Source organism: Pan troglodytes, chromosome 3 (genome assembly GCF_028858775.2).
Source record: "Pan troglodytes isolate AG18354 chromosome 3, NHGRI_mPanTro3-v2.0_pri, whole genome shotgun sequence".
Lineage (NCBI taxonomy): Eukaryota > Metazoa > Chordata > Mammalia > Primates > Hominidae > Pan > Pan troglodytes.
In genome coordinates this window covers 53,783,666-53,798,224 of record NC_072401.2, presented here as the reverse complement: position 1 = coordinate 53,798,224, position 14,559 = coordinate 53,783,666, and the positions used below count along the sequence as shown (strand labels likewise).

The window sequence follows — 14,559 nt, the reverse complement described above, 5'->3', positions numbered from 1 at the left end:
TAGGGCCTATTTCTGTGCTTTCATTGGAAACTCACCTGCAGATGTGAATGTGAAGCAACCAGAGGGATCTTCCATGTCTCCTGCGTGTAATGTGACTGGCTCTCTGGAAGCATAAGAATGGTAATGCAAGCATTCCATTTCACAAACACAGTACTAAGATTCATAGATAGAAGCAAGTGAACACAGGCAAATGTGATGGTTTAAAATATAACCTCAAGATGGCAATCATAACCCTAAAGTCCTAAAATACTCTAAGAGGTAGGTTCAAAGTTGCATTATCTTTTTGTATTCAGAATCCATGAACATTTTACAGAATGAAAATATATAATCTTCATTAGAAAATCCATTTTTGCGTACTAATAGCTATAAAATCCACGTCATCTGTTCATGGATTCTAAGAGATGCAATCTTAATGACTCATTTAAAAATAAAGAAATTAGGTCGGGTGTGGTGGCTCACCCCTGTAATCCCAGCACTTTCGGAGGCTGAGGCGGGTGGATCATGAGGTCAAGAGATAGAGACCATTTGGCCAACATGGTGAAACCCCGTCTCTACTAAAAATACAAAAAATTAGCCGGGCGAGGTGGCGGGAACCTGTAGTCCCAGCTACTCAGGAGGCTGAGGCAGGAGAATGGCGTGAACCTAGGAGGCAGAGCTTGCAGTGAGCCGAGATCACGCCATTGCACTCCAGCCTGGGTGACAGGGAGAGACTCTGTCTCAAATAAATAAATAAATGACAATGACAACAACAACTCATAACATTAGTAGTATCAGTGTACAAAACTATAAGACATATAAGTTGAAGTAAACTACATAGTTCTCTGTGAGTTGGGTACCAATATGAGAATATTATGGCAGCAGTTCTCAAAGTGGTTCCCTTTCAGGAGGTTTGTGAGGTCAAAACTACTTTCATTATGATATCAGGTTGTTATTTGCTTTATAACTTTCAGTCTCTCACAAGTGTACAGTGGAGTTCTCCAGAAGCTCCATGATAGTTGATACGCATTTAATCACAACAGATTAAATGCATACGCAGATATGAGAATCTAGCTGTATTTTCTTAACCCAGTTACTGAAATGTAAAACATGTTTTCTCAATGACGTTTTGGAGCATATAGTTGTTTTTCATAATAAAGAAAAAGTTATTTTTCATAATTTCAGAATAAAGAAGTATTACAGTACTTTCATTGCTGAAAGAAGCAGATTTTTCTAGTCATGAAGAAACTCTACTGCAGAGCTTTAATTATCTCAGGGAAGTAGCTTCTATTTGTCCCATGCCTAGGACTGGGCTCCAACCCCAGTAGCTCAGTGTGGGTACTCAGAGGCAGTAAGCAGTGGTCATAAACACGGGCTCAGGAGCCAGCTAAACCTGAGTTCAAACCTGAGCTCCACTGTTTTCAAGCAGTATGACTTTGACAAGTTGCTATGCAATCTGAGTCTTCATTTCTAAGGGAAAATAATGTTTCCCTCATACATGAGATTAGACTAATGAGACAAGTCTAAATCAACTGGAAAATAAGAATTTTTATTAAGAATAAAAATATAAGAATAAAACATATGGAGTTGATAGTTGTGGTTATTAATAGGTATGATGTAGTATCATATACCCAGGTGAGAAGGAAATAAAAACAACATTTCTTTTAGGCTACAAGAAAGATTTACACTTGGCTAGTCTGCATCCATGGGTTCTGCAATCACAGATTCAACCAAATGTGAATTGAAAATACTTGGGGAAAAAAAAGATGGTTGCATCTATACTGAACATGTACAGGCCTTTTTTCTTGTCATTATTCCCTAAACTATACAATATAACAACTATTTACATAGCATTTACATCATATTAGGTATTATAAGTAATCTAAGAATGGTTTAAAGAATATGGGAAGATGTGTGTAGGTCATATGCAAATACTATGCCATTTTATATAAGGGACTTGAGCATCTGTAAATTTTAGTCTCTGCAGGGGTCCTGGAACAAATCCCCCATGGATACCAAGGGACAACTGTGTTTAGAAAGATTCAAATTCACTGTATTTTGATCAGGCAGCAGAGACAGTATGAAAATATTTATAATACTATCTTAATCCATTCACTAAACAAATATTTACTGAATGGCTACTAGGTGGCAGTCATTATGATTGGTACTGAAGATACAGCAATGAATTAGCCCCTATTCTAACTAGATCTTAACAGTAGAATTCACATTCATAATTGTTAATATATAGAGAGGGCTCGGATATCTCTATTTAGGTGGTGAAAACAGAAAAGACAAAAATAAGTTTTTCCAGGCAGTCTGTCAAAAGACAGACTTCACGATTGTAAGCAACTTGAGGACAGAGCCCATATCTGTCTTGCTCACTATATTCTAAGGGTCTACTGCAGTGCATGGCACATTACAGACAGGTAAAGATCTTTTGAATTAATAATGAACAGTTGTAAAAGGGACATTTTGAAAATGGGGGCTGGTATTTCCTACCTACTAAGAGTTTCACTTGATTTGCTTCCTTCAGTGGAGTCCCTCAACGAGTTGTTGCTTCTGTTGGTAGAGGGATGGGAGGAATCACAGTTTAAATAATGTTATTTCCTTACCAATATAACAAAAGTTTGTGAGAAAAATAATGTATTCTTATGTAGGGTGAAATGATATCATCTGACAGCTGGATAAATAAATCATAAACATTAACTTAATGATAAAATTGCTTCTCTCAACATTACTTTTAGATAGATATGGATTCAAAAGAGTGAGAATGGGTCATTGGCTCTTCCAGGTGGAGGAAACAGAATGGAGAAAAAGCTTGAAGACAAAAATAAATGAACTTTTGGGAATCAGGAGGAGTCTGGTTTGATTAGAGGATAATACAGGAGTGAAAGCAGAGTGGTCACAAGAGAGATTCGTGTGACCACTCTGGGAGATTCTTCAATGTCAGACTGAGGGACATGTACTTAATGCAGTAGGCAGTGAGGAGCTACTGAAGATTTTCAAGTAATAGCTATAGTGTGTTAAAGTACGATAAATAATGAATTAACATTAGCCTTTTTTCTTTTTTGGCTAAAGTCAATTTTTGAAAGCTGTCTTTGATTATGGTCTTATTTGGAGTTATGGATTTCATTTCTTTGCACTTTTAAAATTTTTCATTTAAGAATTCAGCTATTCAATTATTGATGAAAATAGGATGGTTTTCAGTAAGGTGCTTATAGTCCTAAATTGAAGTTTTTACAGTTTCCTTCTGAATCATCCTTTTCTCAAAAGTTATGTAAGCCATTGTAAATATGTGTAAATGTAGAAAAAGTCTTCCATTTTTGATATGGCATACCATAATAATAGCTTCATATGGATAAACATCAGCAAATTTTAAAGAAAAAATGTCTATTGAGTTGATTTCTAGAAACTAAATTACTTCAGTACATTTCACTGAAATCTTTCTTAAAGTCAGTTAAACAACGAACCCAATATGCCCATTAAGTGTCACGTAAACTTATGTCCAAACAGACTTCTCAAATTACAAGGCCACATATAAAATATTTGGACAATTAATTTGATTCAGAATCTCAGATTCTTCTTACCTATGGCACATGTCTGATCTCAGGCTGGATTCAGTAATGCAATCTCTTACCCTATCCTCTCTGCATAGAAAATATAACTCTCAGTTAATCATATAAAGCACAATTTCATCCATGTCTTTTTTAGACTAATCAATTGCTTACATATATTCAATTTTTCTTTTAGTGACAGCTGTAGATTTTAGGCCTCCAAGCAAATTTTGCAAAGGGCTCTGGAGTTCATCGACAGAGAAATGCTTTCCTCCCATGAATTCTTAAAAGCTTTACGCTGAGTTTAGGCTTTAGTGACAAGGTCATTTATAGGATTATAGCAAATTAACATAAACTCTCTAAAGGTAGGGATCAAATATATTCACGTTCAATACAGTCCAATAGCGTCCAAGCCCATCATTAGTGGCTGGAGTGGTGGAAGCTGATCAGGGAAGTCCTGGTAATCCCTCAGAATAATCAGTGCTGGGAGCAAGGGTCTGTAACTTTTACTTCTGGCTTTTCCTCTGCTTCATAGGAGGAGGCATGTCAATCTACGCCTAAGTTTACAAATCTGTCAAATAAGTGTAATAATACTGCCCTGGTTTGGAAGGCATATTATAGTTATGACAAAAATGAAAGTGCTCTGAAAATGAAAATGTTCGTTGGAGTGGCTAGTGGGACATTTCTGACATTATGTGCTTCAGATAATGTAATGTTATGCTAAGGTAACTGGACTGTTACTAATGTTTTACTATTATTACTAATAATTAACAATTAGATAAACTCAGCTAATATTTTGCTACCTCAGGTAAATACGAATTGGACATCATAAGAAACTGGAGATTATTTATATATAGGTATTATTTCAGGAAGTATTACTTTTAGGTATTTGTCATATAATCGGAAAATGAATATTACAATAATGGGCTATTATAACACTAAAATATATATACCATATTAAAATGCTTTAAGCTAAGCTAAGCTAAATGATAACACAAAAAAGTAAAACCCACTCTCTGAAAGAATAGGAGACTCCCATTAAATGTCTGTAGCTATGTGCAAAGAAGGGCTGGTGAACTGGCTGAATTCTTTCTGGATCTAATCTTTTACTAATATGATATAATCAAATCAAGTCATTGGCATGAATACAGAGAAAACGAAGTATTTTCTATTATCTCCTACTTGGAGAGTATATAGTTCTCAAGGTTCTAGTTTTATCTCCACCATTGAACTTGTGGCTGCAGACACGTCGACCTTTTGAGATGTGTTTTTCCCATTTACAAAATGGGATAAATAAACCCTGCTCTGCCTTGTCTCAATCAATAAGACTATGGATATAAAGTCTTTTGAGAATTAAAATTTACAAACATAACTTTGGGTGACACCTTGCACTGGGTATTTTCTGAATAGAATGACTGTATTGTTTTCTCTTAGTGTCAAGTTGTTTTACATTTGCTTAACTCCTCCATTTTCATATTATTTTCTGTGGTAGTAACTTCAGATACCTTTTAAAGTCATTTAAACCTCACCCTCCCAGAGAGTAACATGTGAATAACTCAATGGCAAACCATTCAAGAGATGAGCTTTCCCATTCTGTGTGCACACAGCCTTACACAGCCACATACAAGGCTCCCAGAGATGTTCTTCCATCTTCCTCTGTCTTGCTCAGAGACACAGCTGGCTCCTCATTGATCATGCTTCTCAACTCTTGGAGAAGCTGTTTCAGGTCCCTTGTTGGATCTTCCTTCAGTGTGTTAGCTTTTGTAGAGTGCTGAGTTAAAACAATTTACAAAGACACTTATTTTTTCAGATTTCTATGCTATCTCCTATCACAAAATTAATGCAACTGGTAAACAGAAATTATGGAAAAGCAAGAAGAGGAAAACAAAAAAATCACCCACAAGCTTATTACACAGAGATAATCAATAATAACCAGGAAATAATCAATAGAGTACTATATCTAATTTATATGTGCATGGACACATATACACATATGGGGCCAAACTAATTACATTTATTTTTAAACTACTTTTGTTTTAAAATTTTAACAATGTAGTATGAACATCCTTACTATGTCATTAAATATTTTCAAGTACACCTGGACAAAATAACTTTCAATACTTTGTTTAAAGCTAAACTAATTTGATAAAGCAACAAAACCTGAGAATTAAGGAGCTCTTTAGAGATGAGTTAATCTACTCCCCACATCTTACTGATGAGGAAAGAAACATCCAATATTTTCAAACTGTGTTAGTTGGTGTTTAAGAATAACATGAGATTTTCAGATTGATAGTGTACCCCAATAAATATTTATAATATAATAAGGAATACTGACATTTTCAATAGGCACATCAAGAGGGGAAACCAAATGATCAGAGTGCACTGGTGAGCAGGTAGACTCAGGCTATTCTTGAGCTATTCTAGCTGAAGGAGTCCATCTCACTGAAAAGTTACACCTGTCACACAGATTGGCTGCTGAGGGATGAACACTGCAGATTTTTTATTCATTGGGCTTTAATTTTCTAGGGTTTATGCCAACGAAGAGCTGATGTTACTGGTATAATATAATCCTGATATTCTCCTCTTCTCAACTCCACTAATAAACCAATATAATATCCAGCTGAAGATATGAGAGTTCCAACTCACTGAATGTGTGCTAAGTATGTCTTTCCAGTTTACTGATGGCTATCTTACCTGGAAATTGTCATGATGAGTCAGTCTAAAGTTTCATAAATTAGACTCCACTCAATTATTAAATTTGACTTCATTTGCTTAAAAATATAAGGATGTGAATCACTTTGTCAATTGTGAATAAAAACATTTGTCTCTAAAAAGATGATCCAATTTTACGAAACACTGGTTTTGTTCTTGCCCTCACGCTAATATGCATAATACCCAATATGGAATAAAACCTCATAAAGTTAATAAAGAAAAACTTATTCTATGGCAATATTCACTCACCTTAGTTATAACCTGGACTTCTTATCTTCCCATCTTCTGCCCACCAGAAAGTTTATCAAATAAGCTTTGGCAATTATTGTTAAAATTTTTGAGCCATTGACATTTATTATAAATGAGCAATGTAAAACCCATAAACATATATAAATATGTTGTTCTCCCCTGTCATTGTGGCACCTAGGTTCTTTGAGAGTGACTGATGCTGTACAATACATAAGGTTTTTTTGTTTTGTTTTGTTTTTTGAGACAGAGTCCCACTCTGTCACCTAGGCTGGAGTGCAGTGACATGATCTCAGTTTACCGCAACTTCCATCTCCCAGTCTCAAGCAATCCTCCTGCCTCAGCACCCCCGTAGCTGAGGACTACAGGCCTGCACCAGCATGACCAGCTAACTTTTTTGTAGAATGGAGTTTTGCCATGTTGCCCTGGATGATCTCAAACTCCTAGACTCAGGTGATCCACGCATCTTGGTTTCCCAAAGTGCTGGGATTACAGGCGTGAGCCACTGTGCTGGCCGACATGAGGTTTGAAAAAGCATTCAATTGGCAGGGCACGGTGGCTCACACCTGTAATCCCAGCACTTTGGGAGGCCAAGGCGGGCAGATCACGAGGTCAGGAGATTGAGACCATCCTGGCTAACATGGTGAAACCCCATCTCTACTAAAAATACAAAAAATTAGCCGGGCATGGTGGCAGGCACCTGTAGTCCCAGCTACTTGGGAGGCTGAGGCAGGAGAATGGCATGAACCCGGGAGGCGGAGCTTGCAGTGAGCCGAGATTGTGCCATTGCACTCCAGCCTGGTGGACAGAGTGAGACTCTGTCTCAAAAAAAAAAAAAAAAAAAAAAAACATTCAATTTACCATTCACTTAGAAATTAATTATAATCAGTCCTATGACATTCTTTTATTGACTTTATCCCAATACTTACCTTTCAAACTTCTATGTGTGTTGCTCCTCCAATGAAAATGTAAGCTCCACAGAGGCAAGGACTTGATTTGATCATCATTGTCTTTATATATTCCATTACATATAAGCCATACTTTGCTTGGGTATAAAACCACAAAAATATCAAGGCTGGAGGCGTTCTGAAAATCATTTGGTTCTAGTCCAACTCCCATATCAAAAGTGATGAAGAATTCTCTCTATGGCATTCTAGTAATATGCTTATCTGGCCTTTGCTTGATCACCAAAGATCAAGGAAGGCAGTTTAATTTTTGTATAGCTTCAAATCTTTTAAAGAAAAGCTTCCCTGCATACCCATACGCCTTCCAACCCTGGTCACAGTTCTAACACCTAGGGTCATAAGAAACAAGCATAACATAACCTTGTAAAAATGATACTTATTTTATCCTACACTCATATACCCCCTCCTTACTTCCCGACACACACCTCAAGCTAAATGTTCTCAGGAAAATTCTGAGCAGAGCAGAGAACTGTCCCCCTTGCTTGATCCAGATGCTATCGTTGAAACCTTTTTTGGTTGCCACACAATAACGCCGACTGAGACTGAGCAGGCAGTCAACTGAGAATCCTTATGTCTTTTCCAGAAGTTCTTAATAAGCTTCCTCTTCTGTGTCCTATACCTTGTATTTTTGGGTATTCACTACAACAATAGAAATGTCTTTTTTTTTCCTCTGAGACAGAGTCTCATTCTTTCACCCAAACTGGAGTGCAGTGATGCGGTCACGGATCACTGCCGCCTTGACCTCTCAGGCTCAATTGATCATTCTGCCTCAGTCTCCTGAGTAGCTGGGACTATAGGTGCACGTCACCACACCTGGCTATTTTTGGGTTTTTTTGTATTTTTTGGAGAGATGGGGTTTTGCCATGTTGGCCAGGCTGGTGTCCAATTCCTGGGCTCAAGCAATCTGCCCGCCTTGGCCTCCCAAAGTGCTCCCATGTGAACCACCATGCCTGGCCGATTTAAATTTTATTTAGTCAAAATTATCAATCTTTCTTTTTAATGTTTGCATAGCTTATAATGATTTTATTAATTCATGTTAAATACTTCATTGGTTAATTCATAGGAAATATACCTTGATTTATAAAATGAGCAAAATACACTCTTTAAAATTAGAAAATAGCACTGCTGGGTGTGGTGGCTCATGCCTGTAGTCCTAGCACTCCGGGAGGCCAAGGCGGGTGGATCACCTAGGTCAGGAGCTCGAGACCAGCCTGGCCAACATGGTGAAACCCCGTCTTTACTAAAAATACAAACAATTAGCTGGATGTGGTAGTGCACGCCTGTAATCCCAGCTACTTAGGAGGCTGAAGCAGGAGAATCGCTTGAACCTGGGAGGCAGAGGTTGCAGTGAGCCGAGATCGTGCCATGGCACTCCAGCCTGGGCAACAAGAGCAAAACTCCATCTCAAGGAAAAAAAAAAAGAAGAAAATAGCTAGGAAATGGTTCTAAAATATAGTTTCATATAACTCTTATCAGGCTTGTAAAGAAATAAACACATGCTCTTCCTGAAGTTAGCAGAGCCCAACAAAGGATCCTGCTCTCCCCTACCCCAGTCCTTTGATCCTTAGAACAAGGGTCCCCAAACCCTGGACCGGTACTGGCCCATGGTCTGTGAGGAATGGGGCCACACAGCAGGAGGTGAGTGATGGGAGAGTGAGTGAAGCTTCATCTGTCTTTATAGCTGCTCCCCATCACTCACATTACCACCTGAGCTCCGCCTCCTGTCAGATCAGGGGTGGCATTAGATTCTCATAGGAGTGCGAACCCTCTTGTGAACTGCATATGCAGGAGATCTAGGTTGCACACTCCTTATGGGAATCTAATGCCTGATGATCTGAGGTGGAGCTAAGGCAGTGATGCTAGTGCTGGGGAGTGGCTGCAAATACAGATTAACATTAGCAAAAGCCGGGCGCAGTGGCTCACGCCTGTAATCCCAGCACTTTGGGAGGCCAAGGTGGGCAGATCATGAGGTCAGGAGTTTGAGACCAGCCTGGCCAACATAGCAAAACCCTGTCTCTACTAAAAATACAAAAATTAGCTGGGCATGGTAGCATGTATGCCTGTAGTCCCAGCTACTCGGGGGCCTGAGGCAGAAGAATCGCTTGAACCTGGGAGGCAGAGGTTGTGGTGGGCCAAGATCGTGCCACCGCATTCCAGCCTGAGCAACAGAGAGAGACTCTGTCTCAAAAAAACAAAAACAAAATGAAAAACATTAGCAGAGAGGGTTGACTGCACAAAGACCATAATAAATCAATTACTCACAGACTTATCAAAACCCTATCAGTATGTGGCAAGTAACAATTAAGCTGCATCTGGTGGCTGGTTTTATAGTGGTAAGTGAGTTGATGTACTTCAACTGTACAGCTGCACCTGGTGGCAGGGTTTAAGTCAGAACTAGACACTGATTTTTGTCCATGTGTGTCCTGCCCATTATTTGATTTACCACTTTGCCTGTACCTCTTTCCTGCACTGCACACTTGTCTCAGTCAGTTTTGGTAAGCCCACAAGAGAACCCTAGCCAAAATGGATAAAAACAATCATCACTGGAAAGCTTCTTTGAAAAGGGGGAAAGACCCAATGATGAGACAGCAGAAGGCTCTAAGACTGCCAAAGAAAAGAAAGCTGCATTGAAAAGAAAGCTGCATTTAAAAGAAAATACCAAGAGTCCTACTTAAATTACCGGTTCATTGCAATAGACGATTCAAATTTTCGAGGCCCTCTTTTTATAATATGTGGTGACCAGCTATCCAATGAAACCATGAAACCTTCAAAACTGCTTTGTCACATGGAGACAAAGGACCATGCATTAAAAGACAAGCCTTTGGAGTTTTTCAAAAGAAAAAAAACCGTGAACATGAAGAACAGAAGCAATTATTGAATGCCACCATTTCGCCAAATATGTCTGCACCGAGAGCATCATTCTTAGTGGCTAACTGTATTGAGAAAGTGAAGAAGCCCCTTACTATTGGTGAAGAGCTGATCCTGCCTGCTGCTACATACATTTGTCGTGAACTTTTAGGAGAAGCTGCAGTTCAAAAGGTGACATGTGTTCCTCTTTCAGCTAGCACCATAACTAGACATACAGATGAAATAGCAGAGAATAGTGAGGCACAATTGTTAGAGAGGGTTAATGAATCACCATGGTACACAATCCAAATTGACAAGTCTATTGATGTTAACAACAAGGCAACAATGCTTGTTTTGTGCTGTATATTTTTCAGGAGGATGTGCAGGAGCACATGTTATGTGTGCTTTTACTGCCAACCAACACCACAGCTGCAGAACTATTCAAGTCTTTGAATGTTTACATATCAGGGAAACTGGTCATTTTGTGTTGGTATATGCATGGACAGAGCGGTTGCCATGACTGGACAGCTTTCTGGTTTCACTGCTCTGGTCAAAGAGGTCGATTTTGAATGTGAGTTTATGCACTGTGTCTTCCATAGAGAGATGCTGGCTAGCTGAAAAATGTCACCTGAACTTAACAATGTTTTGCAGGATGTGATTAAAATTATTAACCACACTAAAGTACATGCCTTTAACTCATCTTTTCACACAGCTCTGCGAGGAGATACACCCACAGCATACACGTCTTCTCTTATACACAGAAGTGAGATGGCTTTCTAAAGGTAGATCACTGACCAGAGTTTTTGGGTTATGAGAGCCACTCCAGAGATTTCTTTTAGAAAAAGTCACCACTGGCAGCACATTTCAGTGACACAGAGTGGGTCACAAAACTTGCTTACTTGTGTGACATATTCAACTTGCTCAACAAACTCAATCTATCACTTCAGGGGAGAACAACAACTATGTTCAAGTTGGCAGATAAAGGGGCTGCATTCAAAGTCAAACTGGAATTATGGGAGCAATGAGTTAACATTGGGATTTCTGACATGTGTCAAAATTATCAGAGATTTTGAAAGAGGCTGTGCCAGGGCCTCCTTTCTCCCAGCTAGTGCATGATCACCTATCTCAGCTTTCAAAAGAGTTTAAGCATTACTTCCCAACCACAAAAGGCCCCCAAACTGGGAAGGAATGGATCCGTCACCCATTTGTGAATAAACCAGGTGCACTGGCTTTGTCCATGCTAGAAGAGGATCAGCTTCTTGAGATTGCAAATGACAGTGGCCTTAAAAGTATGTTTGAGACAACTTCAAATCTCCCTATATTCTGGATTAAAGTCAAGGCAGAATATCCTGAGATTGCCACAAAAGCATGGAAAAGCCTGCTTCCATTTCCAACATCCTATCTTTGTGAAGCAGTGTTTTCTGCAGTGACAGCAACCAGATGAGATTAGGGAGTAGACTGGACATAAGCAACACCCTTCGGGTGTCACTGTCTCCCATCACCTCCAGATGGGACCATCTAGTTGCAGGAAAACAAGCTCAGGGACCCCACTGATTCCACAATATGGTGAGTTGTATAATTATTTCATTATATATTACAGTGTAATAATAATAGAAATAAAGTGCACAATAAATGTAATGCACTTAAATCATCCCCAAATCATCCCCCGCCTCAACCTGTTCCATGGAAAAACTGTCTTTCATGAAACTGGTCACTGGTGCCAAAAAGGTTGGGAACTGCTGCCTTAGGAGACACATTAAGGCTATTTCTAGGGCACATATATTTGCAGGGTAAAACTTGTACAGCTTTTTGTGCTATAGGAAGAATACAAGCATATACATTAAGTTGTTAAGCTTAAGGTTTATTTTGTGGTTTGGTTAGTTTCCTATTACATTGTGACTCTGAAAACATTGACTCTGAAATCATTTTATGTTAGACTTGTTTTTAAAATTTTTCATAAATTATATCTTTAATGTACTTCTATCTTCTCCAATACTGTTTTTTCTAATGGCCTTAAGTCTATTACAGGCAAACTTATGAGTCATCAGTCATGATGTAAGATAAGTGAGGCCTAGGGAGAGTGTACTCCTCAACCAGTTCTGTCTCCATTCTCCAAAGATAGAAGATAAATGAAAAAGCTAAAAATAACAGCTTGATCTCATTCGGCTTGAATTCAACCATTCTATTTTGAGAATGTCTGCCCCAAACTCATCTCTTATATTTATATTCCTTTTAGAACATTGTAATAAAAATGGAATATAAGTATACCATTTACATAATATATTAGGAATAGATGGACAGGAAACAGGAAAAAAGTTATGAAGCATTGCTAAAAATCTTGCCCACATCATGTATATTTCATTGGCAAAGATCAAGCACAGCAGTAACAAATTGTAGTGCATAGGAATAGAATCTGATACACAACCAAAATCAATTCTATCATCCTAGATATATTTTATTTCTTATGTTAAAATAGCCAGTATTTGAAATATTAATCTAAAATGCTCCTATATCAAACTATCAGTTATATATATGTGTATATGTATGTATATGTGTACGTGTGTACACACACAAAGATACAGTAATAACATGTTCTAGGTGTTTGAGTTTGGGCCAAATCACATAACATTACTTTTCTGGTTTTCCTACTTTCTTACTTTTAACACAAGAAAATCACCTGGATAATTTCAACTGCCTTTGAATCTTTAAAACTCTATGATCCTCATTCACAAAGACTAATGAAATACAATAATCGTTCATATAGGGTATCTATTTACATCATCAACTTAAAATTATTTTTATAAACATCAATCAGCTGTATAATGTAGAGAAACAGTACAGTATAATAATTAAGGACATAAGTTCTGGACTCAGGCTGTCTGGATAAGTCTTGCCGAAATTATTACTATTATTATTATTTTTTTTTTGAGAGAGAGAGAGTCCTACTCTGCTGCCCAGGCACTGCAACCTTGTACTCATGGATTCAAGCAATCCTTCTGCCTCGGCCTCCTGACTAGGACTACAAGCAAATGCCAACATGTCTGAATAATTTTTTTTATTTTTTGTAGAGACGAGGTCTCACTACTGTGCCCAGACTGGTCTCAAACTCCTGGTCTCAAGCAACCCTCCAGCCTCAGTCCCTACAAAGTGTTGGAATTTCAAGCATTAACCACAGTGCCCAGACTCAAGTGTCTTTTTGCTGCGTAAACCATGTGTAAGTCACTTAGCTTCTTCAAGCCTCATTTCCCCTGTCTGTAAAACAGGTATAGTAATAGCACTTACCTCATGTTAAGTAGTTGTGGGAAATGAACTAATCTCCAAAGTACTTTGCACTGTGCTTGGCAAAGGAGTTTTCAGTAAATCTAAGCTATTATTAGAATTGTAAAATAAAGAGACTAAAATAAAGATAAATAATAAATGAAGGGGCAATGTAGAACAATGTAAACAGTAATATTCTGCTTATAAACTTGGCATTAATTTCTGTACTATCCTAAGCCCCACTAAAATGACACTAAAGGAATTAAGAAGGGTAAAGAGGAAAGGACAGATAATAATAGATTAGTAATGCTAACAAAATTTTGGGAGATGGCAAGCATATGGATAATTCATAATTAATTTAGCAAAATGAAGTTAAAACTTACAGTACCTGCACAGAAGCTGCCAATGTGAAGCAAGCTACCATGCCTCTGAGTATTCCAGGAAGGCTCACGAATTGGAAGTCTCATGTATTTCAAAGTCCAGGGTAAGAAACAGGGCAGCAAAATTGGAGGATTGGCTAAGTCTATAGGAGAAGCTGTTAGAATCCCAGAAGCTGTCTCCATATACTCAGGTGATCACTCATTCTTTCCCCCTAAATGAATTTAGAGGCTTAATCTTTGGGTAAGGTTGAACCAAAGGACTTTGGACTCCATAGAGATATCTATCTTGTATAGCCGGAGTAAGGTTGCAAATGTTAAATATGAGTATTAAGTGAGACTACATAGATATATGTTAATAGTTACCCTAGACTTCCTCTCCCACTCACGTCACAGAATTCTGACAGATTTATACCTATAAGTCAGGAATAAGAGATCCCTCTTTAGGGAAACTGATCAGCCCAAGAATAAAGACCTATAGAAAATTTTTGGGTCCTTCAATAAAAAAGCAATACCTAACCATCTACCAGTTGAAAAGCCCTGACAACCTTACATAAAGCTTTGGATAGCTTTTTAGGGCCTCAGTCTTAAATATGAATGGACATCCAAGGGTCACCAAGCATT

General features: G+C 38.2%; 1 protein-coding gene across 39 annotated transcripts in view; it reads right to left on the bottom strand.

The window, feature by feature from the left end:
• CCDC158 (coiled-coil domain containing 158) overlaps nt 1–14,559 on the bottom strand; it is a 108,949-nt gene that overhangs the window by 15,819 nt on the left and 78,571 nt on the right. For 20 of the 39 annotated variants that reach the window (XM_054682960.1, XM_054682964.2, XM_054682959.2 and 17 more), the window contains 4 exons: nt 5,156–5,301; nt 3,564–3,623; nt 2,476–2,535; nt 36–103 (listed from right to left, as the gene is read on the bottom strand). In XM_054682960.1, coding sequence (XP_054538935.1) covers nt 36–103; nt 2,476–2,535; nt 3,564–3,623; nt 5,156–5,301 — 334 coding nt within the window. Of the gene's footprint in view, nt 1–35; nt 104–2,475; nt 2,536–3,563; nt 3,624–5,098; nt 5,302–14,559 lie in introns of all 39 variants that reach the window. The other 19 variants (XM_054682953.1, XM_054682968.2, XM_054682952.2 and 16 more) reach the window with 2 other exon arrangements.